This window comes from Rhodamnia argentea, chromosome 9, assembly GCF_020921035.1.
Source record: "Rhodamnia argentea isolate NSW1041297 chromosome 9, ASM2092103v1, whole genome shotgun sequence".
In the NCBI taxonomy this organism is placed as follows: Eukaryota; Viridiplantae; Streptophyta; class Magnoliopsida; order Myrtales; family Myrtaceae; genus Rhodamnia; species Rhodamnia argentea.
Genome location: NC_063158.1, coordinates 4,717,872 through 4,743,533, shown reverse-complemented (window position 1 = coordinate 4,743,533; position 25,662 = coordinate 4,717,872). Strand labels below are relative to the sequence as shown.

Here is a 25,662-nt window from a genome sequence, read left to right as displayed (position 1 = left end):
CTCTGCCTGCCTGCATGCATGCAAAGTCTACTTATTGTAGTCAACGTGGAGGAACATTCTTTGCAGATGGAGAGCATATAAAACTATTGACGTGTGATAAATAAACATTTTTTTTTTTAACTTGGTCAAATAGAATGGAAAATCTGATGGTACACTAGATATAGTGATGATGAAGGGGCCTAGAGATGCAATCTCTTAAGAAGAGTCCATGTGCCCATATGTGTATGGATAATATTTGCTTTTACTGATTCATAGTCTCCCTTTGTTCATCAAAACATTTTAATCTTTGAGCAAGTAATCAATTTGGTATTGCTATGTTTAAGGTTCGACTAGGAGATACTGAGTGGTCATATCCAATTCAAATCACAAAAGAAGATACCATTTCATTGGTTCTGAGGACACAAGCTGGCATTCGAAAGTTTTTGAGAACAGAAATACGGGGCTACGAGGAGGGATCACGGTTTATTGTTGTATTCCGCCTTGGATCGGCATTTGGTCCAATCAGGTAGTTTTTCTCTATTGAACTTTTTCAGATGAACTAACTTATATATGAAGTCACTTTAGATGTTTTGGTTTGTAACCATGTAGCATTTGGGAAATGCAGTCGTTCTCTTTTGATTGCACTGTCTCGTAATTGACCATGAAAGCTATTCTTGGCTTGAATAGGATGGAGAACAGGATAGGAAACAAAAAAATCAGCATCCGCCAGGCTGGATTTGATGATAATTATTGGATTCAGATGGAACCTTTCTCCACAACAAATTTCTCTTGGGAAGATCCATACGGCCAGAAATTTATTGAAGCTAAAGTGGACGAAGATAGCAGTGGAGTTTGGAAATTCGATTTGGAGGAGTCTGGCCTTCACTTGGTAGAGCAAGGGGAACTGAAGATTAAATTCCATGTTTTTGAGATGGTTGATGTCAAAGTTGGGAGGTTTATAGATGACAAAACATCAAATCTAGATGAAGATGTGCTTGTAACATCTACAGGAAATCAAGGGAGTACTCAGTTGCCAGCAAAAGTGCAGAATGAAGTGACTCCTCTGGAGCTTATAGTGGAATTGGGAGTTCTTGGAGTTTCTCTTATAGACCACAGGCCAAAAGAGTTGTCATACTTGTACTTGGAGAGGGTCTTCATATCTTATTCAACTAGCTATGACGGGGGGGCAACAACCAGGTCAGAGACTATTTGAATTTAGGATAGCCTTTTTTTTTTTTTTTCGAAGATATAGGATTTAGGCATGTCATGCTCCTTTTTTGAAACCGGTGCTTCAGCCTGAAGATTACACTACCTGATGATAAGTAAACAAGAAATATTTTAATTCTCCATCCAGTGATACACCATCTTTTTTGTTACTAATTGCAGATAATTTCTTATCAGACTCCTAAAATACAAGTGTAACTCATAGTCAGCAGCTTCTTGGGAGGCCTTGTCTGTTATATTGTTGCAATTTTAAAGAGCAATGTGTATCGGCATGTGTCAATCTCATTTTTGTTTTTTAATTTTTCTTGGTGAAATTAAGCACATTGTTACATGCAAGTGGACATGAATTTGTGGATGATCATAACACGTGTTGCAACCACTGTCTGGAAGTAGTGAATTTTGAGGGAGAAGCATTTTTAGGTATGGTGTTGTGAATGCAATTTATTTGAAGGTACATGATGCTGATTTTTCTTTTACCAGAAGGCATCTGGTGCTTACTTCCATTAGCTTTTCTGAATATTGAAGCATACCTTCAACTTCAAAAGACTTGATTAGCAAATTTATTTGTGAGGGGGATAATATGAGTGAATCTTGATTGTAATGTATTATTCTGCTTTCTTCCTAGATTAGAACAATCGGAAAAATCTTTATTCTTTGGGTGAAGAAGGTCCCTAATTGTGGTTTCTTTACCTTTCAGATTCAAGCTCATTCTGGGGTACTTGCAGATTGACAACCAGCTCCCTTTAACTCTCATGCCTGTGTTGTTAGCTCCGGAGCAGGCCACCGACTTGCATCATCCAGTATTCAAAATAACTGTCACGGTTTGCAATGAAAACCCTGATGGCGTTGTGGTCTATCCATGCGTATACATACGGGTAATGTTGAATGCCCTACATTTAAAGCACAGTTGAAGCAGATCTTAATCAATCTGATGCCAGTCTAAATTGACATGATAGGTGACGGATAAGTGGTGGAGGCTCGATATTCATGAACCTATTATTTGGGCTGTGGTGGATCTGTACCGTAACATCCAGATGGACCGTTTGCCCCAAACTTCTAGTGTCACACAAGTTGATCCTGAGATACGAGTCAAGTATGTTTCTCTTGTGTAGCTAGTAATATGGAAGTCTCATTGAATTAGGATAACTCTAGATGCACAGTTGAATGCCACCTTATTTTCTAACTCTGATTGTTAGAATGGTCTCCTGTAACATGCATAATCATACATGACATCGAAATGCATGTTCTGCGGTGCTTGTATTTCTCATTGATGAAGAGGTGATATTTGGTGGGTCCTTGTGTGGGCATAGCATACCAGATTTTGTTAATGTTGACATCCTGGTTAGGATACTGCTGTGGTCGAACTAGGTTGTTATGTTGATGTGGATTCTTTGGTTCCATATCAATCTTGAAAGGATGACTGTGATGACTGCAATATTGGAAATAGAAGGGCACACAAGAATCCAATACTGACTTTGAGAGAGAATACTTAAAGCTATGCACCTGAAATGTCATATGTATTTATCTGTCAGGGGATTTTCAATTCCTTCTGTGCTGATCTACCCTTTAAGAATCATTTTTCAAACGAGTTAGCAAAGCCTCCTGGCTGTCTCATTTATGACATGAATGCATATTTTGGTGATCTGAGACTACGATAATGAGGACTTGGTAAATACTGGTTTCTCTGTCTTTTGTAGTAAAAGTTTGTGAAAAGAATACTTTCAGCAATCAAATATCATCATTCAGGTTTCCTATCACCAATGGTCAACTAAGAAAGCCTTTTGGAACCACGAGTTTTTGAGTTTCCTTCAAAATGGCGGCCCTTAAATTTCTGCTTGCCTCTTCCCATCCCGTGGATTATAGTATGACATTTTCATAATAAAAATCTCATCATCGGTTACAGGCCACAATTAGTCCATGCGTCAAATGAATTGGGATGTAGACAGATCAGCGACTTGTTATATTTATCTCTATGGTTGGCCTCAGTATCATTGAGATGCAAGGACTTTTCACCGTACATCTCCGTATTTTCATGCAGAGTCCCACATTCTGTCCCATGAAAAATCCTATTGGTTGATCTAAACCCTTCTGGCGAATACCAGTTGGAGCTGTCAATGTGATTGTATATCTTATAAACTTACTCCATCAGTTTAGCTGCAGTGGTATCAGTCATGAAGAATAGTATCTTTTATGGCGGCATCTTCATGCAGAGTTGCATATCCCCTAATCCCATGCCAAATCCTTTATTGGTTGATCTGAAGCTTTCTAGCAAAATAACTACCATTAGACCTGTCGCAACCTCATAATGAAGCTCAAAACTTCTCCAATTTGCTTACTCTTCCAATAGACCTCCTTTCTCTACATGAGGCATTTTCTTTTAATAATATTCAACTAATTGACATGCATAATTTTTCCCTCGAGAAAGAGGATCCTACTATTCAAGTATTTCTTTCACTTATAATGAAGACTGTTAGATGAGAGACATAATTGCTGTCTGTCTCTTCTACCAGTTTAATAGATATTTCGGAGGTCAGACTGAAGGTGTCACTAGATACTGCACCTGCCCAGAGACCTCATGGTGTTCTAGGGGTCTGGAGCCCCGTACTGTCTGCTGTTGGAAATGCATTTAAAATACAGGTGAGCTTGATGTACAATAAGAATTGATCCTCTTTATTGTATTTCCTGTGCTTTCTCATGTGGTGATACTAGATTGTTGGTTTTTTTAGTAGCATTTTGGCCTATGTAATATCCAGCTTTTTACACAGCGTGTTAGTACTTCCATGTGTTGGTTTTTAGACAGTTGGATGTTGATCAAGTACCGACAATTGTTGGTCATGTAGGCACCTCATTGGTGGAAGTGTTGATGAGACTAAAATTATGAGATTGATCAGGTTTAAAGCTCCATTCTTGTGGTGACACTGAACCAATCCTAACATCGCGTTGTTTTCTTTTCATTTTTTTTTTTTTTCAGTTGCATCTGAGGAGAGTTATGCACAAAGACAGATTCATGCGCAAGAGCTCTATCCTTCCTGCTATTGGAAATCGTATAATGAGGGACTTGATACATAATCCTCTACATTTGTTGTTTTCAGTAGATGTACTTGGGATGGCAAGTTCAACATTGGCTTCTCTTAGTAGAGGATTTGCCGAGCTTTCAACTGATGGTCAGTTTCTGCAATTACGTTCAAAGCAGGTAATTACTTCTCACAGATAATTTCATATCTGGTATATTCTTAAGCTGAGCTCATCACTGTATGTTGAATTAGGTACGATCAAGGAGAATCACTGGGGTGAGTGATGGAATTCTTCAGGGAACAGAAGCCCTAGCGCAAGGTGTTGCTTTTGGGGTGTCTGGTGTGGTGACAAAGCCTATGGAGAGTGCGAAGCAGAATGGTCTTCTAGGACTTGCTCATGGGGTTGGACGTGCTTTTGTTGGGATTGTTGTTCAACCAGTCAGTGGAGCATTGGACTTTTTCTCAATGACTGTTGATGGAATAGGTGCAAGCTGTTCCAAATGCTTGGAAGTTCTAAATAGGAAGACTAGCCTCAACAGAATCCGAAATCCTCGAGCTATCCGCAGTGATGGCGTTGTGAGAGATTATTGTGAGAGAGAGGCACTTGGTCAGGTACAAAACTAATGCCTTATTTTGTCCGTGCCATCTTTCTTGATTGGAAAAGGTGAAGACTAGGTTATACGTACTTAACCTTTTGAGGCAAACGGCTGCTTGATATTAAAGCACGGTCAAAGGTTCAAATCCCAATGCTTCCCCTTATTGTCATTTTCTCTCATTTACTGTTCTTGTGGTCCAGTCTGCTGCTGTTTGTGTGATGTGCATCTGTCCACATGTTGTCTTTTACGTATAAGGTCTGGCTTATGCTATTGGTGAAGAGTTGAGATCGATGCCAGAAATATTCTTGTGATATTGTTTAATGATTATTTAGATAGTTTGTCAGAAAACTTTTCAACATCAACGAGGGGTTTTAGCATTGTGACCTTTATCGAATATGCCAGAACCTGAACAGTAAAGCCAATAAGTTCATAAAACTTTTCAACATCAATGAGAGGTTTTAGCTTTATGACCTTTATCGAATAGGCCAGAACCTGAACAGTAAAGCCAATAAGTTCATTCTTGATTTCTGGTTTCCATTTATGTTAATTTTTAATTGAAGAATACAATTTTATCTTTTAAACAAGAATCTCCCCAAAATATGTAATCTTTGTTTGTGTTTTAGTCAAAATGGATTCAAACCTTTATAAGCTCAGGATAGTTTTTAATATTTAAGCATGAACATGTTGCTCGGGTCACACCTCATGCACATTTCCAGTGGATTGGTCATCCTCAATAACGCTATCACTGTTAAAGCCAGCTTTGGTCACAGTACATTGCCACCAGTAAAAGAAGTTGCATGCACTCAAGTTGCTATCCTTTTTCAAAGCACTTTTTTTGGCTCAATATGTGTTTTTAGATCCTACTGTTTTATACATCCATCCATAACAACATACGGAAAAGTAGTAGTTTTTCACAAGTGTAGTCCCTGAAATCAGACTTCTCAAGCAAGTTATGATCTAGTTGAAAAGAAATGAAATACTTGTCCCATTATTTGAGGGGTGAAAATTATAGGGAGGCATTTTCCAATGAATACTCTCAAAGATCACGTAAGATTGAACATTGCATTTTGGGTGCTAGTTGTGAAACGTTGATGTTGTACATGCATCAATAAGCTAGCAAGTGTTCTTGTCCACTGAAAGATTTGGGGCTTCTGTTATGTAGATGTTCCACCTGTCTAAAACTTCAGCATACTTAAAATTTAGTAGTCATGTCTGCATACATTGTCCTTGTATCTTTTTTAACACAATTAATTATGAGTTATTGTGCAAGAAGAAAGCATGATGTTAGCTTCTTTATGGAGTGGTGAAAAATGTTTAACCTATTTGTTCATTTTATGTTTCCAGATGATACTCTACCTTGCAGAAGCTAGTAGGCGCTTTGGATGCACTGAAATTTTTAAGGAACCATCTAAATTTGCCTCGTCAGATTATTATGAAGAACATTTTGTTGTGCCCTACCAAAGGATTGTTTTGGTGACCAACAAGAGGGTCATGCTGCTTCAGGTTTATAAAGGAATCTTAAATATGTGTACCTTCACCAATCAAATATAAATATGCAAAAATTGTGATACTATTAATTTTGTGTGCATGTATAGTGCCCAGATCTTGATAACATGGATAAGAGACCTTGCAAGATCATGTGGGATGTGCCCTGGCAGGAGCTGATGGCACTGGAGTTGGCAAAAGCAGGATGTCACCAGCCCTCCCACTTAATTCTTCATCTTAAAAATTTTAGAAGATCCGAAAATTTTGTCAGAGTTATTAAATGCGCTACTGAGGTGGAAACTGAGGGAACTGTACCTCAAGCAGTCATAATCTGTTCAGTTGTTCGGAAAATGTGGAAAGCATATCAGTCTGACATGAAATGCCTTGTTCTGAAGGTTTGTATGTGGGATAAGATTGTTTTAATGACTGCTTATGCTTGTGATTTTGACTGAGTTTTCTGCTCATAGGTTCCTTCAAGCCAGAGACATGTGTCTTTCGCTTGGAGTGAAGCTGATGGGAGAGAGACACGTAACCTGAGCAAGGCCATTGTAAGATTGAGAGAGTTCTCCTCTTCCAACTCTGCGTCAGATGATAGGAAATTTGTTACACATAGCATCAATTTCACAAAGATCTGGAGCAGCAAACGGGAAACAAAGGGTCGTTGCACTCTGTGCAGGAAGCAGGTGCTTCTTCAATTATCTTAAGTCTGCAGTGTTCCATCGCCTGGTTTTTCTTTTACCAAGGCATCGCTTGAGAATTTGATGAGTTTGATTGTTACTGAAAGTGCAATTTTTTCTTTTTTCCAGAGTTCAGACCATTCTGGAATCTGTAGCATTTGGAGACCCATTTGTCCAGATGGGTAAGGTTTAAGTTTGATGCAATATCAGATACGCTGCTGGATATTTTTTGGCAGTCATAAAGGAAATTCCTGCCACCTAGTTTTTTATGACATAGCAGCATACACGGTCCTTGTGGTATGGTGCAGTTCTGGTGATTCAAGAATTATTTGGTCGGTGCAGAGTTCCTTGTGCTTGTGCTCTAACAACAAAATTTGCTAAACCTAAATGTGCCTTGGGGTTTAGAAGGGGAACCATTAACGACTTAGGGCCAGTTTGATAGCCCAATTAAGTGACGAAATTTGAAAATTCAGCAATTTAACAAAGCAAGTTTGATGATCATAATTAGCATTGATTTAACAAGTACAATAAGTAAAAGATCCGCCTAATTTGTTAATTAAGTGGTTACTTAGTTCAGTCATAGTATTTGGTAATCAATTTTCGTCAAACAAATTTTCATTTTTGTTTACGGTACTTGAGATTTCCAGCAATTAAAATCTAGTACTTAATTTCTCAGCGTTTAGTTTTCAGCTTTATCAAACCAGCCCTTAGCATCCATAGAACTGACAGCTGTAATAGTAATGTGAAAGACTCCCTAGAGATGACTTATGAATTAGAAATGATTGTTGGGTGGTGACTGTTGACAGTGACAGAATCATCTCTCATCATCTGATAGGTGAGTTGGGTACCTATTGATGGTTTGTAGGATAAAAAGAACGAGGATTTGAGATTGTGATTGGGAGAGAGGTTTATGGACTAGAGAGGTCACGCAGGTTTCATGCAGCTCGTGTTATTATGTTCTCATTGTGTATCTATAAAGTTGTTGACGCCCTTGACGAATTTTTCAATTGAGTTGAGGTTTTCCGTTTATGTGCAATCAGGATCTTCATATTGGTTTAGAGTGCATAAACTGTGGTTAGTTTCTGCTAAGGAGGTCCTGGAAGCCATTAGGCAGATGACTCTTTCCTTTTGCTATCATCCTAGTGCGATGAGCGGGAGGGAGAGGAGAGATAGAGACAGAGAGAGGGGGAATGGATCGAAATTGCTCGCAGTTCACAGAGTAGAGGGAGGGAGAGGGAGGGGGGGGGTGGTGGTGGTGGGTGGGGTGGGGGGGTGGTGTGGGTTGTTGGGAGAGAGGGGATCTGTGTTTGGTCATTATACTGTATTTGAAGCAGTTGTTCGAATTCCTTATTATGTGCATGGGCATTATTATGTATAGCCTTTTCTTTTGGCCAAATGATGTTCAATAATATAGCTGCAGTTAATTAACATTTATCTATTTTATTGTTGCGCTTATGATATCCTAACAGATTTTGGACCTATGTGGTTTTTCTCGTATAGGTATGTTTCTATTGGCGATATAGCTCGAGTTGGTAGCCACGCTCCAAATTGTGCTGCTGTTTACAGTAATAGCGACAGACTTTTTGCCCTTCCAATAGGCTATGACCTGGTAAGGAGACTTAAATTGACACTCTTTTGAGCAGACAGGAAATGAAATTTTCTCCCGGCACCTAGGAACCAATCAAATATTAATTTGCAGAGGAAAATTAGTGTGTTTTCAAATCTAAAAAACATGACCAAGAAAAGATCTAAGAGGCTAATTTTATTACCTGATGGAGTAACTGCTGCCTTTTGGTCGAGTCACAGCTGTCTCAGACCATTACATGTTGCAAGTAGGGTAATCTAAATACTTACAAGTTAAATTTTAGCAAGAGAAGGGAGGAGTTGGTCACGAAATGTATTGTATATTCGGTGCAGAGAGAGGTGCACATGGGCAACAGTATTTGAAATTTGTCTTCCTCATATTTTAGATATCTCTGGAAGTGTGTGCCCTGCTCGAAAGTCAATGGGTTTATGAATGTGGAATCCACATGTCCACTCGAGCCGATACAGTTCAATGCTTTGCTCATGTTCGCTAGCATCTTATTCTTCACATTGCTTCAGTTCTTGTGTCTGAAAAAAAATAATGATACAACTGTGATCGACTGTCCAGGTATGGAGAAACTGTTTAGATGACTACACAACCCCCGTCTCGATTTGGCATCCTCGAGCACCGGAGGGATTTGTTTCTCTTGGATGTGTTGCCGTAGCCGATTTCACAGAACCGCAACCAGACTTAGTCTATTGTGTGGCAGAATCGCTCGCTGAGCAGACAGAATTTGAAGAGCAAAAGATATGGACTGAGCCAGATTCATATCCTTGGGCGTGTCACATATATCAAATCAAAAGCGGCGCTCTCCACTTTGTGGCATTGAGACAAACCAAGGAGGAATCTGACTGGAAGCCTATGCGGGTTCACGACGAACCAGCGGTTCAAATGCATTCATGACAAGCTCTAGATTTCCTGGAAGGCCCATTAGTCGTCGAGGAAACTGGAAGGTCTTATGGTCTTGTTACGACCATTGCCAGCAACTCACAGACCATATGGTTTTTGACCAGAACACACATTGGTTCGTCCCGTGACACTTGTTACTTCGTGATATCAAACAGGATATGGCTGCCCCATGACACTTGTTACTTCATGATATCAAACAGGATATGGCTGCCCTAATTTTATGATCAGGGTGCCTCCTTTTCTCTTGAGTTCCATCCACCTGTACCATAAACCTGTACATTCGTCTATCGTGTACATGTAATTTTGACATCGTGAAATTCCCAATGAAGTATTCAATTCAGAAGGTCCTTAGGCCAAGATTGCTTCTTATTTAGGTGAAATTCCCAATGAAGTATTCAATTCAGAAGGTCCTTAGGCCAAGATTGCTTCTTATTTAGGAAATATAGCCCCTTGGGCGAAGGGAAATTACTAGTGTTGGTGGCGTGGAATTTCTCGGTGAATCAAACATGAGAGCTGATAGAAATTGTGGTCAAGATGACTGGAGAGGAGGTTGCTTAGACTAACAGAGTCAGGTCTGACTCCGGCCCATTCCCCAATTCTGTGCAGCAGAACAACATGCCCAACGAAAGCGTGCTTCAGCGGTTTCCTTTCTTTCAATGAAATTCATCAAAACGTCCCAAGTACGTCATGATAATTGATGTGAGAAGTAATTGTAAAATTGGCCGTTTCAGAAACACGAATACATAGTTACATCATGATAATTGATATACTGGGCAGAAAGAGAGGAAAGCAGCAAACTCTCTGGACAATGTTGGTTCAAATGAACATGCCGAAGAAAGCTGATGTAGCGACCCAGAGACTTCTATCTTGAGGGGAGGAGGGTCTGAAAAATTACAAGTACAGATCTCCGTCACCTTAATGGATCTCTCATTCTTTTGGGGATCAAAACTTTAATTAAAAAGAAAAGCCAGAAAAGCCGAGATATTCCAAGGGAAATGCCAGAGAAATTTGCTCGTGAATTCAGCAGGCGGGATGAGGGAGGGATGCCCGCAGCATCGCAGCCATCAAACAACTGGGAAGATGACGAGATCTACCACGACAGTCACCATCTGTCTTCGTTTAGGTGCCAAAGTAGTTTCCGAGTAGGAGCAGGAGGTGCCAACCCCGGAATATCACGAATGTCCTTGTTATTTGGGTGTACAAGCTGCAGATGAAGGGGAACAGGAAGCCACCATACAACCGACAGCAATTAAGTTCCACGCTTGCTTAGAAGTAAACAACAGAAATTGGAAATAGAAGTGCTCAAGCTTGTCTAGGAAGAAATAGGGTTCGATTGACAGATGCAAAGCCTGAGGAGTGAAACATTGCACAACAGTTGATTTACTGATGGTGCAATTATATTTTGAAGGGAAAAAGCCACCAAAAATCCTAAATTATGCCTCTTGTGACACATTTACCCTAAACTTTTTCTTGTGACACCAAAAACCCCAAACTTTTATCCATGTGACACATTTACCCCAAATTTAAACTTGTGACACATTTACCTCAATTTTTTTTTTCTTGTGACACTAAAAATCTTAAATTTGTATCCGTGTGACACATTTATCTTAATATTTATGGTAAATGTGTCACCCGCTTATAAGTTTGGGATTTTTTGTGTCACAAAAAGATAATTTGGGATAAATATGTCACATTGATATAAGTTTGAGATTTTTTGTGTCATAAAAAAATGTTTGGGGTAAATGTGTCACACGGATACAAGTTTAGCATTTTTGGTGTCATAAGAAAAAGTTTAGGATAAATGTGTCACGGTGCGCATAATTTAGGGTTTTTGGTGGTGTTTTCCCTATTTTGAACTTGAATGAAGTTTAGTCCGAAGACCTAAGTCACTTGCGTGAATTGCACCAATAGAACTATCTAACAACTGCCCTAACCTCATGCAAAGGCAACCACGCATAAAAAGAAGAGTGGACACGTTCATCTTTGGAATAACAAGGAAAGAGCAGAGCACTTACTTTCACAATTATGATGGCTATTACACCAATGACTACGAGGACAAGCAACACCATAATACACCTGTCAGTTGCAACCTAAAGCCCAAAGAGAAAAGATAAGAGGAAAATCAAGCTCTCGCAGCTAAGTGGGATAATAGCAGTTTTTGGTACATGAAAGAAAGACGTGTGGAGGAATTTGACCTGCCTACCAATTTCCTTGACCAGCTGAGATGCTTTCTTGATTGAAAAATGAATGGAATCCAGTTCATTTACAATCCTGCTCATTTGCTCAGTCTGGAAACAGGAACAGTTGTTCAATTCAGAAAAAAACTAAGTTCTGTACATAAACCACCATGCCGAAATGTCAATTTGCTAGTACGAACCTGAGCCTTGAGAGCTGCTGCAGTGTCTGTTCCAACATTGATAGTATCTTGGACAGTCTATTGGAATGAAGAGAAAATACTTTTCTTTGTCACATGATTGAGTTTATCAACCAAAACGATAACAGCATGTACGACTTTGCTATTTTCCCAATCCAATTTGTGTGATTATCTTATTTGTAATAGAAGGAAAAGGAGTTACGACATGAAACAAAGAAAAAAGAGAGGGAGAATTGTTGCGGAGATAGAGGAAAGTTAGATAGGTCAAGAAGACAGAACTCAGTCTAATGTTTTGAAGAAGCCTAAACAGGCAACAGAGTCCTCATCTAAATAGTATTAGCCCAAAAAGAGAAGGGTCACAAATTAAAAAGTTTCAAGTCACATTGCAGTAACAAACCTTCTTGGACCTCTCAATGGCTTGATCTGTCTCATCCATCATCTGGTTTCCATGATCCATTAGCTGTTGATTTGTCATGGCTGAGATAAGATGCAGATAAAACTCAGGAAACCTCCCATCATTGATTTATACAAAGAATAAGATATGCAGCATAAAATCCAGCAAACTTCTTATCAATGATAAGTAATAGTAACCCCAAAAAGAGTTACCGGTTAGGAAGAGGATTAAAAGAACTTCTCTAGCATCCAAAATTATCAGAGTATGGACCCTCATTTACCAGTAATTGCAGTTTTTGTTGAGTTAAAAAAGGGAATCTCAACAAGCTCTTCAGAATTTTGAGGCTGATTGCACACAATCATACAGTGCGTAAGAAATGGGTTATGTAAAAAGTGTACTTGGAGGGCCACAAAATGACACATTACTAACACATCCACTATCCCTCCGGAACAATTTACTATAGAATAGCTCGTATGTAAATTAAACGGTGCTTTTGCGAGAAAAATTTATTTTTTGGAGCATGAAGAATCAAGCAAATAAAAGTTGACACTACCCAAAGTTGGCCGTATACAAGCCTGTCATATGGACCTATGTTTACAATATTCACAATGTATGATGTGATGCAACTAAGAGAGTTTAGTCCGTTACACTCTCAGAACTTTACCGCCACAAGAAAATTATTTTCATGAATTTTTTCTCTGTGCTCAACATGTACTGAAGAAGTTTGAAGTTTAATTAACAAATTCAATCCTCGCTTGATTGCCTACTTTCGAGACATACAGATGTTGTATTTAGAACAATGATATTGCTATATGTATCCATGCATTGAACAAGCATTTCCTAGTAAACAATAAAATGGAAGCAGGGAAATAAAACCTTATTCCAATTGCCAAAGTTGTGGAAAGAGAATGAGTTGCTTACTTCAAAACCTTTATATTATAGCCCCTAAAGGGTCTGTCATTGCTTTAAGTACGATGAGTGACTGCTTTATTATAATTTTGATGTACTTACATGAAGCGAGCAAACCATTATCTTCACCAATTCCTTCACCGGGCCCATCAAAGAGATCAACTCGTTTGTTCTCGAGATTTGTTGTGTATCTGCAACAGCATTAAATCCGAAGTGAACAAGTTCAATAAAAGGTTTTGAAGAATCCACAAAGTATACTATAGGAGTATGAAGTTCAATCATCTAGACAACACAGTTAAAATCAATTAAAGTTGATATGTACATGTAGTGCAGCTAATTGCTAAGCAGGTATGCAGTGAATTAAAAGAGAATGAGTGATATTTATGCTTGTTTCAGCCAAGAAACATACTATTCTCGAAGTTACTTCTAGAAGCAAAATTAGGACACATGAGCATACCTCTTCTTTTGGGCTACGAATGAATTAAGCTCTTTTATCTGCAAAAATACGCATTAAACAGCACGGTTAATTCTGTTCATTGCAAAGCATGAAGCTCAGCAACAACATTGATGGAATGTCCTAATAAAAAGCCAACCATTGACTGCTTTTTCTCATTGAGCATTCTGCTGGTTTCTGCATCATTTCTGCCCTCAAGATCCTTTAGTTCTCTGTCAAACTCCTTAATGAGCCTGAAATGATCCCATTAAGCAACATTATGTACTAGGAGAAAGAGAATCAATGCAGCAAAACCATTAATTGGACATCTCCGATCACAACATTACAGTTCCAAGTTAACTAAGAGGTGGGCGTACAAGCATGTCTTTAGCAGACACGATAAAACACTTTTCATTCTGGCAGCTGGGTTTAGAAAATTAAGTGAATTGTCTGATCATAGAGCAGAGACTTAAACTTTATGCATCTGGCCTGAGTCCTTCCATCCATGTCCAAATTGACGCCAGAGCAATCTTTATAATTCAATGCTAACTGAAATTACGCATTCACACTGAAACTATTGTTCTGCAGTTGATCCATCTAGAAATTCACAACCAATCAGGTGGCATGTCTTCATCAACATGGACTAGAAGATTCAGACATCCATACTAAGGCTGCTGGCGTCGCAGCAATCACTAGTTAGTAAACAAACAAGAACCGCTTGAGATTTGTATCTTCAGTAAAAGCTCTTTGCACAAGCATTAGTGAGAAAGAACATAATCAGTTGTGCACTCACCTCTTACACTCGCGCATTTTATCTGTAAGCTCTTCCAATTGTCTACTCTGCCGGTTGGCATCCTTGATCTTATCCAATTTCTGGAATCCATTTCTGAGAAAAGAAAAAAGACACTACTTTAGCCTCTGAAATGTAATGAGCAGACACCAGAAGCTCAGCAGCAGAGAACAACTGGAATAAAACTAGTAAATGTGAGCAAAGTGTATATATTAGCTATCGAGGAGAGCAATGAGATAGCACCAACTATTCACTTATCTGTCCAAACTTATAAAAGAAAAGACAACAGGATGCATATTTACCCACCATAATTTTCTCAATCCATTTCTGCACTAGAACCAATACAAATGCTTTGGTCCATGAAATTCAACAAACAGAGGACAGTAGACTAAAGCCGAGCTTAAGCAAGAGCTAGCTGGAGAATGCGACTCAGAATTGCAATTGTACAGCGTCACTGTAAATCCGCGATCAAAATCATTTGAAAGAATATCGGACTATCACAGTGACAGAGCCAGAAGGGCAAATTGACTTCCAACACACACCATGAAGCGGATTACACAAATCAAAGACTATGGGTGGGTTTGGTTCAGCATTCCCAAGGGGCTTTCAGCCTCCAAAGTCCATTGAGAGAATGCTGAAGCATTTGATTCAGTTTTAAGCCAACATTTGACCAAATATTGGCTTTGGGAAAGCTGAAAGCCCAATACTGGTCCTGACCAGCATTGGGCTTTCAGCATTTGGCCAAATGCTAAGAGATTTTTTTCCTTCCAAAACCAACCTCATCAATTCCCTATATTTTCGATTTTGCCCCCCTTTTTACTGTTTATCTTGTTAGCCGGTCCAGCAATGGGTAATTTTTTTAATTAAAAATTAAAAAAATTGCATTCAAAGCCCCTTTGGAATGTTGTTTTTACCAAACACCATTCAACCCAAAGCCAATTTTTAAATGAGATTTTACCAAACGCAATTAGCATTTTCCTAAACCCCTTTAGGGTGAAGGCATTTGCATTTCTTCAAAGCTCATTTCAAATGCTGAACCAAACCCACCCTATGTCATGCTAGAGTTTGTAAAACAATGCCCGTGATTAGTCCTTCAATTTCAAGTAAACTGCCTTCATCTATGAGATTTAATGAACTAATACCACGAAAAAGTGGAATGCCTTAATATATGAGATATAATGAAGGGATACCAGGAAAACAATGAGCTTAACTAGAGCTAAAATGACAAATGCGAGCCAAAATGCATACAGGATACTCCAAAGCGCGTTTACTTAGCAGTCTCGCTATGAATCTGGTTTCTTCAAGCATACGACTAAAAGAACAATCACAGTGAACACAATGCCGATTCATGGGGACAGGATCGACCCCAGACACGCAGTCGGGACGCATAAAACCGCAGAGACAACAAGGCAATCTTACGCTAGAGCTCGAAGAATGTCGGAGATCTGTCCGTCGAGTTCCGCGAGCTCCTCGCTGATCGCAGATAAGTCGTCCATTCTAAGAAGACGCAAAGGAAAGCTGACGCGAATGGCGACAATATTCCGGTTCCAAGACCGAATCTCGCAACCAACTTCCGTCAAGAGGAAGCCAGCAACAATGTCAAGACCTCGAAAACAATAAAATGGCGATCAAAGTCACCGACGAGCACCGCGAGCTCGAGAAATGCGGCTCCCGCGTTGCGGACAGATCATGGCCGCGGACGAATCCCGCGCGTCTCCACGCGTGGTCGGAGACTAATTGGAGAATGCGGCGTCAGGGGAGGAGGAGGAGGATCACCAAACGGCGGTCGTCGTCGTCGTCGTCGACGGATCGAACGGATGTTGCTGCGATCGGATCGAGAGCGATGTGGGTGGGTGGGAGGTGGTGGGGGGTGGTGGTGGTATAAACGATGGAGGGTGGTGGAGTCTCGTAATTACAGCCAATTAATTCGAATTTTCTGTTTTAATAAATAGTGTATATATATATATATATATATATATATATATATTTTTTTTTTTTTTTTTTTTTTTGCGAGGAGAGGCTCGGAGGGAAGAAGGTGAGAAGCCGGGGGAGGTTATATTCCAGAGAAGCGACATCGTGAGGCGTTTAAGCCGCGAATAATGCGGAGTTTCAAAGCCGTTTTGCGTGGGGTCCACCACCGCCACGCGCTTCTTCAAAACGCAGGGCTCTTTGGCGTTGCGGGCCTGGAGTTTAGCCGATAGTGGATGGAAATGGGCCGGGCGGGCCAAGACGGCCCACTTTGTGACGGCCCGTTTTGGAAAGAAATATATGCTGATACTTTGGTCTAAAGTGATACCATACTGGTCTGCTTCAATTCCAATTGGCATTGGAATTGTTCCGGCTCCTGTGTAGCAGCAATCTTGTCGAAGATGTTGCTCTTCTAAAAGTTTATTTCTATGAACTGTTTAGTGAACTTCCAAACTTTGCTTAAGACCTGGTTTTCTACGTCCTTCGAGTCCGCTAGATTGATCTTGTGATCAGAATGGTTACGGAACAGGCAACAGTCCCCTTTTGTTATGCAGGAACGTGTCCCGTATTTAGAGTGCAGGGTTGAGCAGGGGTTCTTAACCTCTTGGAACGGCGATAGAGATGACTTCGAGCTGCACGACATGCCTTGAGGACGTTGTAGAGACTTATCCTTTGGCTGTTTTCAGCGCCACTGCCCCTCGAAATGCCGAATTTGAAGATGACAAACAAGTGCAGGCTCAGTAAAAATTGCTGACATCCGAGCTCTGTTTTCAACTGCGGAAGCTCTTAGCTTAGCCGGCAGTGTAGAATACTAGACAAGAAGCTGCAATGCATTTGCTTGCCCTCATATGCAGTTCTCTCGTAAAAAAGCAACCACATGTCTATTCACATGAAAGCCAAGAAGTTTATTACAGTATACATATAAGACCTCATCCTGCTCCTCAATCAGCCATTTCAGCTTTTGATGACTGTATGTGGTTCCAGGAGGGTGCTGCAGAAATGAACATCGCTTTTTGAGAGGGATTACATGCGACTGATGACCATGACATGATGGCAATCGCCAAAACTGAGTGGGAATCGGAAAATGAAAGGAGAAGAAAGTGCCTTCGACTACTACCTATCTTGCCAACATCTGTCCAGTGCAATTGGATTAGCTTCTTACGATATAAGAGCCGGCAACACCTGATCTCCAGGGGTATGGTCCTGATACACTTGGTTTTGAACTGCTTTCACCGCAGCTACCCTCGCTGCATTGGCCGACTTATTAGCGAATGCTATAGCTCTATTCACCCGCTCATCCACCTTCCCGACGTCATGCGCTCTCTCGGCTGCTCTTCGTGCTTCCTGAGGGCAAAGGCAGTGAGTGAGAAAACCCATTTCCTGTTTCTTTGTTAATGGAATAAAGTCTTGTCTTCTAAAGGTATTGCCACGACACAATCACTTCCACAATGAACGACCTAATTCCGAGAAACAAGCATAGCAACTACCTTTGCAACTGAAAATCCTTAGAAACAAGCATAGCAACTGAAAATTAAAGAGTGCCAATAATTTCTCTATTCCGCGAAAGATAGTAAAGGCAGAGTGCCAGTGATCTAATTCCTGACCGTGACGTAAGGTGAAAATAGCACCCCATGTATGTCAGTAAATTAAGCCAGAGTTGCAAACAGTAACACATATTGCACCTGAAAATCCTTAGAAACAAGCATAGCAACTAAAAATTAAAGAGTGCCAATAATTTCTCTATTCCGCTAAAGATAGTAAAGGCAGAGTGCCAGTGATCTAATTCCCGATCATGACGTAAGGTGAAAATAGCACCCGATGTATGTTGGTAAATTAAGCCAGAGTTGCAAACAGTAACACATCTAAAGAGGAAATTATTGCCTGTACTGCATTGAGGACTTTCGAGTGCATGATGGATGAGTTCGGTCCTGCAACAAAGCTCGGTGAGCTGGGGGAATCAAGAACCCCATTCTGCCAGTGACCGCATTGAGTTTCCCCACTTCGGAAACTATACATGCCAAAACCCTGCCTTCTTCCTTCGTGCCAAGCTCCCTCATAACGATGACCATTTCCAAACAGGTACACTCCAAAGCCATGCATCTTGTCTGCAAAATATTCCCCTGAGTATGTATCCCCGTTTCTGCAGTTTACAAAGGAAACTCCTTGATGAGTTTAAGTTACCATGACTTGATATTATTTGTGAGGATCAAATTTGACATACTTAGGGCCTAGCAGCAATTGCACAGTAATTGCAGCTATCTGATAAAGTAACAATGCTTCAGACTAGTACTCCAACAGAGGTCCCAACGTTTAATAATGGAACTTGAGAACAAAGCACTTAGGCAGATATGACCATTACACTCTGTCTTGCACATAAGGCGTCCTCCTCCTTGTTTTATGCGACAAATTTGACAATGAAACTTAAGAACCAAGACTAAGATCATGCACGAACTCTTTGCACTCTATGCCCTTTTCATTAGACGAAAAAGTTATCACTATCATGGAAGAGGTCTGCATCCAATGTGACCACTAATAGAAACTCAGAAAGCCTGAGACTTCTGTCTTCACCAATAGAAAGCTTTCTTTATTTTCAACACTTGTTACCAAGATTTCCAAGATGAATGTCAGCATGAAACAGGATATCAAATACGAGGTCACTGATTGGCATTGAAACTGAGTAATTACTAGGCTTCAGTTCTTCTTTTGCTTGTCACGTAATCATTGACTATGGCGAAGAAACAATTGCCGGTCATATTGACAACAGCTTGTGTGTGTTGTCCAAAAGCTACTGCATCCACTAGAAAATACTAAGGACTCAGGCAATAAACTGATTGCCGACCCATTATGGAACAAGTTCTATCCCAGCAAACTTGACAGTGGCAAGAACAAATGCATTTTCAAAATTCTCAGAAATGGACAAATAAACAAATGAAGTGCCTTCTCATTGTGAACTGAAAAGTGAGGAACATCTATGAAAAAGATACGCACAATCAGCATCAATTATAGGGATGCTAACTTGATGTACTTACTTCAACAAAAAAAAACTTCGATGTACTTACAAATCAATTACATTCTTATGATATTTTACCTGAAATGGTACCGACCGAGGCCGTGCTTGACACCCCATTTGAACTCTCCAACATACTTGCTCCCATCCTCACAAGTATGCTCTCCGCAACCATGACACTGCCCATTACACCACTCCCCAGCATAAACATCCCCCGTGTAAAACCTGTACACCCCGACTCCATGCCTTAAACCCTGCCTGTACTGTCCTCTATACCGGCTCCCTTTGGCCCACGTCTCGACGCCATAACCATCATACTTACCGTCAACCCAGTCCCCCTCATACCTCCCACTCTTGTAATAGTAATAAACCCCGCTACCTGAACACTTCCCTCCGTGGAATTCACCCTCGTAAACATCCCCATTGCTATAGACCTGAACCCACGAACCCGAAGTCGCCCTTTCCTCGGCTTTTGGTTTCGACCCGATTGACCAAACAACAGGCCGAGCTGGTTTTGAAGCCGAAAACGGAGCGATCTTCGCAGGAAACGACCGTGAAAACAGCAACCGAATCGAGGGAAATCTAGGGACGGCTAAATTGAGTGATATCAACAGTGCCCCAGAGAAGGAAACCACAGAGATGAGCTCCAGCAAGAAAGAACGGTTAGGACTGGACGCAAAGAAGTAGAGCACCGGCACTAGTATGAGAACTAGTAATCGCAGATGTATGCCAAGCAAACGCACGCGGCATAACTGGTGGCAGAATTTACAAGACAGAAACTTTCTGGTGCAAAATGGGATCGCGAGCGAGCTAAAGCAAGAAGACCTGGTTGTGCCAGGATCCGAAGCGAAAAGACTCTGTTGCTGGTGGCGATTGGTGATGGGCGATTGCGTGCTGGAGTGGTAGAAAGCTAGAGGAGATTGGGTCATTATGGGTCTCTTGTGGGGTGTCGAAAGATTGGTCTTTTGACTTGTGGAGGGGCTAATACTGCATACGCCTTCATTGTCGAGATGGGTTTCTGATGTAGGCGGGATCTGAATGGAAAGATGATTCAGTTCATGAGGCGGGTTTGGTGTGAGGTTGGCGATTTCTTGCTGAGGACTCGAGTTCTTTTGGTGGGTGATGAAATCGGAAGAGAGGCCGATGCTTTCTTTTCCGATCAGAAGCTCAGATTTCTTCTGATGCATTAATCAACTCAAGGTGGCGAGTGCGTGTGTTGAAAATTCTCTCTCGCTCTCTCTCTCCAATCAACTCCGTGCTCTGTTCTATCGCTTGCTGTGGTATCGGTGAGATCGCAGGATCGATCTTGCATCCGAGCGAGGGTGGTGTTCTGGATAAGTTAGTGAATCTGTGTGAACTGGGTGCCGGGTGGACGGTTCGATGTTCTTATGGTTTTGGAATTGGACGACGGAGTGGTGTGTTTCTTTGCAGAACAGAAACCAGTGGGTGGTCGTCGTGGGAGGGGGCGGGGGGGCTCAGTCTGGGGGCGGGGGAGATCTCATTTGGGATTGGAAGATGAGCAGTCTGGAGGTGCTTTGACGCAAATACCCCTTCGCGTCACGTGTATATACAAAGATGACACGTTCATTTTCCTATCGAACCATGCGGAATATTACCAGCAATTATTCCTTTTATTGAATTAACTTGGTAACTCCTGTTATTAATTATCAGATTAAGTGACTTGATTGAATCGCCCAAGTCAAATTCTCTTTAAAGTTATCAAACTAGCTTATTCACGCTGCGCGCTAAAGTTTCATTTTTCACACATAATTTGGATATTAAACGGATCTTAAAAGTCGAACAAAATCGAGTTGCCTCGATATTCATTTGCCAATCACTTAATGAATTGTTTTATTTACAACGTCGTGTTCTTTAACCTCTCTCTCTCTTGGCAATGCTTTGCTATTTTGTATGGAATTGTATATGTCAAGTATTTCTCCAGTTGCAATATAAAAGGATTATGGGTTTGAGATGAATGAAATGAAAAATACATAAAAGGGGAACAAAAGGATGCATTTCTTTATGAAGCTATGTGTAAGTTCGGATAATCGGGCTTTTGAGAAGTAATTGCACAACATATTTTTACTTTTTCAAACTGCGGTTTGACGGATTCCTTAGACGTGATAGAGAATAGATATATAGTTAACCGTAGGCTTTATACATTCTTCACTTTAGCATGTTCAAACAAGAAAATTACAAGTTAGATTTCGCCAATCTTTAAGTGTACATCATTAAACCATATAAAATATAATCTTTACCCAAAAAAAAAAACCATATAAAATATCATAGATTTATAGGGTCAAATTTGAAAAGAACTTTCGTTTTTGCAACACTTCCACATCGATTTTGCTAATGACAAAAGGGTGTTCACCAAACCCAAATATCCCCAGGGTTGCCAAATGGAGGTGGCAGAGCTGCAAATTACGAGTTATACGAAGGGCAAAAATGTCAATTCAGAAGGTGGAGCCTGGGAATTAGTTGCCACCAGGCGGTCGCTTCGCCTCTTCCCAGAAACCATCCCTCACCTCGCGTGGGGGAAAGGAAATTGAAACCGAAAGCCCCCCGCCACAACCGGAATCTCCGGTTGCCGGTAAGCCCCCCCGCTTTTTGTCCACGTGTCGCTCTGCAAGTCGAGCGATTCGCCACTCTCCAGCGCTTTCCTTCTCGCCCTTTTGCAGGCCAGTCCCAACCCTACCTTACCATTTTCAACACGAAGGCAAAAGAAATTCAAAAGTGCACGTTTCTTGCTCACAATTTACGTACATGCCACTGGCTTTCAATCCATTATATTTATTTATTTATGTTCGGACGATAACACACGATAACAAGAGTTGACAAACATCTGACTGTTTAGCAACTCATTTTAAAATCATGGGATTAGTAGATAGGCCACCTGATTATGTGATAATAACAAGATTAATGAATAATTATATATGGTTATTTCTATGTTTTTTTTGGGTAATTACACAAATGGTCCATGAGTTTTGCCTCAATGTACTATGTGCAATGCGATCCATGAATTATTAATTTATTTAATGCGGTCCCTAGCTTTTTTGATAATTGTGTTCAATCTAATACATGTATTATCATATCCTTGGATTAAATTAAACGCTTACCAAAAGTTCAAAGGCCGCATTGTACGTTGGTTAAACTTCATTAATCACATTGAATAAATTAAAAGCTAAGATGTCGCATTGCATATTGAGATAAATTCAGAGGCTATTTATGTCGTTTTCCCTTTTCTTTCTATCTCCTTAATATTATTATTTTCAGGAGAGAGAGAGAGAGATGCCCTCAATTTAAACGTTGGGGGAAGTATTATTTTTTGGGTGGTTTTGGTCGCCAAGATAGGTTGACCAAAGCTTTTCTTTTGTTATAGTCATTTGGTGGTGGTGGGTTCCTGTCCAGTGTGCAACACTCAATTTATGAGCAAATGGTCAACTTGATTACTCGAGATTTCAATCGGTTCAGCTTTCAGCTTTTGGATTTCAAAGAATGGGTTCTTGGGCTATGTTCATTCTCCAAAAGGGAAGCTATGAGGTTTTTTTTTTTTTTCTTTCTTTTTTCGAGCTATGAGTTAAATTATATATAATCTTGTTAAACAGTAATGTTAGGGCAGATGTACTTCCACACCTCAAAATGACTGCACGTGCAGCAAAGTTAGATAATATTATAATCGGTGTGATTTTCTAGAAAAAAACCATCAATTTTAGGACAAGTTCCAATATTATTTCGAACTTTTTTTTGTCGATAAAAAAACCCCAAACTTGATTGAGATTTCAATTGGTTCAGCTTCAGCTTATGGATTTCAATGGAGGGGTTCTTGGTTATGTTCATTCTCCAAAGGATTGCTATGAAATACTACATGGAATTTTGTTAAAGAGTAATCTCGGGATGGGTCGATTTCCACGCCTCAAATGGCCGCACACAAACCAAAGTTAGATGATATTATAATCGGCTCAATTCCCTAAGAAAATCCTCAACTCAATTGTCCATAACTTTCTTTTGCCTAAAAAATCCCAATTTTAGGTCTAATCCTAATTATGCTTCAAATTTTCTTTTGTCTAAAAAATCCCTCAAACTATATAGATCTAGCCCCAAATCAGCCCCAAACTTTTTTTTTTTGTCTATAAAATCACCAATTTTCAATCTAGTCTCGAGACTCTCAAATCCGACCTCGTTAACCCTCTGTCCAAATGTTGACATTAGTTGTTTGACGTGACAGTTCCGCATCGGCAATAAATCAACATTAGTAAGGTGACGTGAAAAATTGCCATTAGTTGTGTATGCAGCCATTTGAAGGGTAGAAATGGCGTCATCCCATCTTGAAGACACCCTTTAAGCAATTAAGTATGAAAAAAACGAATTTTGAATAAATACATTTTTCATTAAGGACGAGTTTGTTTTGTGGATAGTTCATGATTTTGTAAATATTTTCCTGAAAATGATGGCGTAAATCGCTTGCAAAACTGAATGAACTAAAAATATTGTCATCGTGCATGAAAATGTATAGATAAATTGTTATCCGTAATGAAAATATTTTTGATTGATTAATTATTTCAAGCAATACTGACAATCGGTTTTAAGAAAAGGTTTTCTAAATCAATCATTTTTCTTGAAACAGATTGAGCCTAAATGTATAGTTAATCGCCTTTTATTAAATATGATGGAGCACTCGCTAATATGACCTAACATGACTCTCACTTGGGTTCTTTCACCATTGCAATACTAGTTGATTCCTTTCCAATTTCATGGTGCACTCCATTAGATCAGCAAATTCATTAGATGACCTTGCTCCACAAAGGCATTAGGTGTGCTAGAATGGGGATTATGTTTGTCTATAACATGACATTCTTAAATATGGTAATACACAATTGTGGCCATCTCTAGATAAATAACTTTATGGCACATTTAACTTTCAATCTAACCTAGGTGGGTCAAACTTGTCCTTGCCTTGTGCTGGACAGCTTTGAGCAAGAATATCAGAAGATAAGAACTGTCCATATTATTATTATTGAATACGAATAGATTTTCCCCAATAAGCTTCTAAAGAGTGAATCTGAATCAACATTGTTTAGGATACTAAACAAAAGCGGAGTCAAAACCATGTGGTGGTTAGTTCTTGTCTGAAGCAACTGAAAATCTTTTAATCATCACATATTTTTTTTTTTAAATTTTTTTAACATCCTCCACATCTCTGACTCAAAAGAGATTGGAATGGGTGGCTTCTGGTTTGTTCTTATCCAACTAATGCACGCATCTTATTCTCATGGCCTTACATTACCCACACCCTTTGTCCTCATCACCCATGTTCCCTGAATCGCTTAATAGGACAGTGAAGCCGTATCTTTCACGTATCTTTCATATTCTATTTACTTAATTGTATCGATCAAGAGACTGAGAAAGGATGAATGAAATGGACAGCTCCTCCGCTAAGGGTTGCTAGCTTTGAGTTTTGCATATCATTCATCTTTGTGACCTTGGATAGAGATGGGAAATGATAGAACAAAGAGAGAGAGAGACAGAGAGAGAGACAGAGACAGAGGGAGGGGGGGGAGATTGAGATGAGATCTAAAAAATCTGAACGCCAAAATATATTCTCAAGCAAACCGACAAAGCACCTCGTTAAGCCAATTTTTAGTAGGATAACAAAACATAGATTACCCGTATCGTTCTCTCATATCATAAGCTCGTCTAAAGTACCATCTTATATAATATAAAATAAAAATGAGAAAAATAGATATATCCCATGTGAATTTACCCGATGATTAAATGCATATCTAATATGATACGACAATACGTTTGAATTATTATTGTTTGGAGAAAAAAATGGACAAGATGGAGACTTCCTTTGAGGAAGAGTTGAAGTTTCACGGATACGAACATGAGTGGAATGGTCCATTTCCATAAAGTCCAAGCCGTCCAGATTTTATGTTTCCAGGTGAGGCGTATGGAGCGATGCAGTTGGGTCAATTTTGCGCAATAATATCTGATGTCTAATCCCAATTTTTCTATGACGGGGACATCATGATTGTACATCGCCGCAATTCGGGCGAATGCAGACCCTTCCCTCATCCCCCATCGATTATTAAAACGTAAAACTTTAGCTAATTAACTTAAGTTAGGCACTAAAATATCATCAGAAGTCAATGCTGAGGAGTGATGGGAAGCCATTAAAGCCTGTGAAAATCCATGTTTTTTTTTTTTTTTTTTTGAGAGAGAGAGAGAGAGAGAGAGAGCATGTCGCATGTAAAAGGATGTCTTTCAACTAGGAAAATAATCTTCGACCGAAAAAAAAAGAAAAACTAGGAAAATAAT

The 25,662-nt window shown here is 39.9% G+C and overlaps 3 protein-coding genes across 5 annotated transcripts in view; 1 reads left to right on the top strand and 2 right to left on the bottom strand.

The window, feature by feature from the left end:
• The window catches only part of LOC115736923, a 51,733-nt gene extending 42,113 nt beyond the window's left edge, over nt 1-9,620 (top strand). For all 3 annotated transcript variants that reach the window (XM_048285025.1, XM_048285026.1, XM_048285024.1), the window contains exons 52-64: nt 324-505; nt 667-1,176; nt 1,901-2,078; nt 2,160-2,296; nt 3,714-3,840; nt 4,175-4,396; nt 4,470-4,829; nt 6,158-6,316; nt 6,409-6,693; nt 6,766-6,981; nt 7,105-7,157; nt 8,476-8,584; nt 9,128-9,620. In XM_048285025.1, the coding sequence (XP_048140982.1) occupies nt 324-505; nt 667-1,176; nt 1,901-2,078; nt 2,160-2,296; nt 3,714-3,840; nt 4,175-4,396; nt 4,470-4,829; nt 6,158-6,316; nt 6,409-6,693; nt 6,766-6,981; nt 7,105-7,157; nt 8,476-8,584; nt 9,128-9,463 (2,874 nt within the window). In that variant the 3' untranslated portion in view covers nt 9,464-9,620. The remainder of the gene's footprint in view (nt 1-323; nt 506-666; nt 1,177-1,900; nt 2,079-2,159; nt 2,297-3,713; nt 3,841-4,174; nt 4,397-4,469; nt 4,830-6,157; nt 6,317-6,408; nt 6,694-6,765; nt 6,982-7,104; nt 7,158-8,475; nt 8,585-9,127) is intronic.
• A 549-nt stretch (nt 9,621-10,169) lies between these two features.
• Nucleotides 10,170-16,290, bottom strand: LOC115736928 (novel plant SNARE 11). Its single transcript, XM_030668831.2, has 10 exons — nt 15,789-16,290; nt 14,373-14,465; nt 13,740-13,833; nt 13,604-13,641; nt 13,249-13,337; nt 12,241-12,320; nt 11,847-11,903; nt 11,665-11,757; nt 11,485-11,559; nt 10,170-10,673 (listed from the first exon to the last, which is right to left on the bottom strand). The coding sequence occupies exons 1-10, from the start codon at nt 15,863-15,865 to the stop codon at nt 10,572-10,574; spliced, it is 798 nt and encodes a 265-aa protein (XP_030524691.1). The 5' UTR covers nt 15,866-16,290; the 3' UTR covers nt 10,170-10,571.
• Nucleotides 16,291-17,191: 901 nt separating this feature from the next.
• LOC115736927 (phosphatidylinositol 4-phosphate 5-kinase 5) lies at nt 17,192-20,870 on the bottom strand. The gene is made up of 3 exons (XM_030668830.2): nt 19,426-20,870; nt 18,219-18,477; nt 17,192-17,681 (listed from the first exon to the last, which is right to left on the bottom strand). Exons 1-3 carry the CDS (start codon nt 20,529-20,531, stop codon nt 17,496-17,498), a joined length of 1,551 nt encoding a protein of 516 aa, XP_030524690.1. The 5' UTR covers nt 20,532-20,870; the 3' UTR covers nt 17,192-17,495.
• Between the last annotated feature and the right edge of the window lie 4,792 nt (nt 20,871-25,662).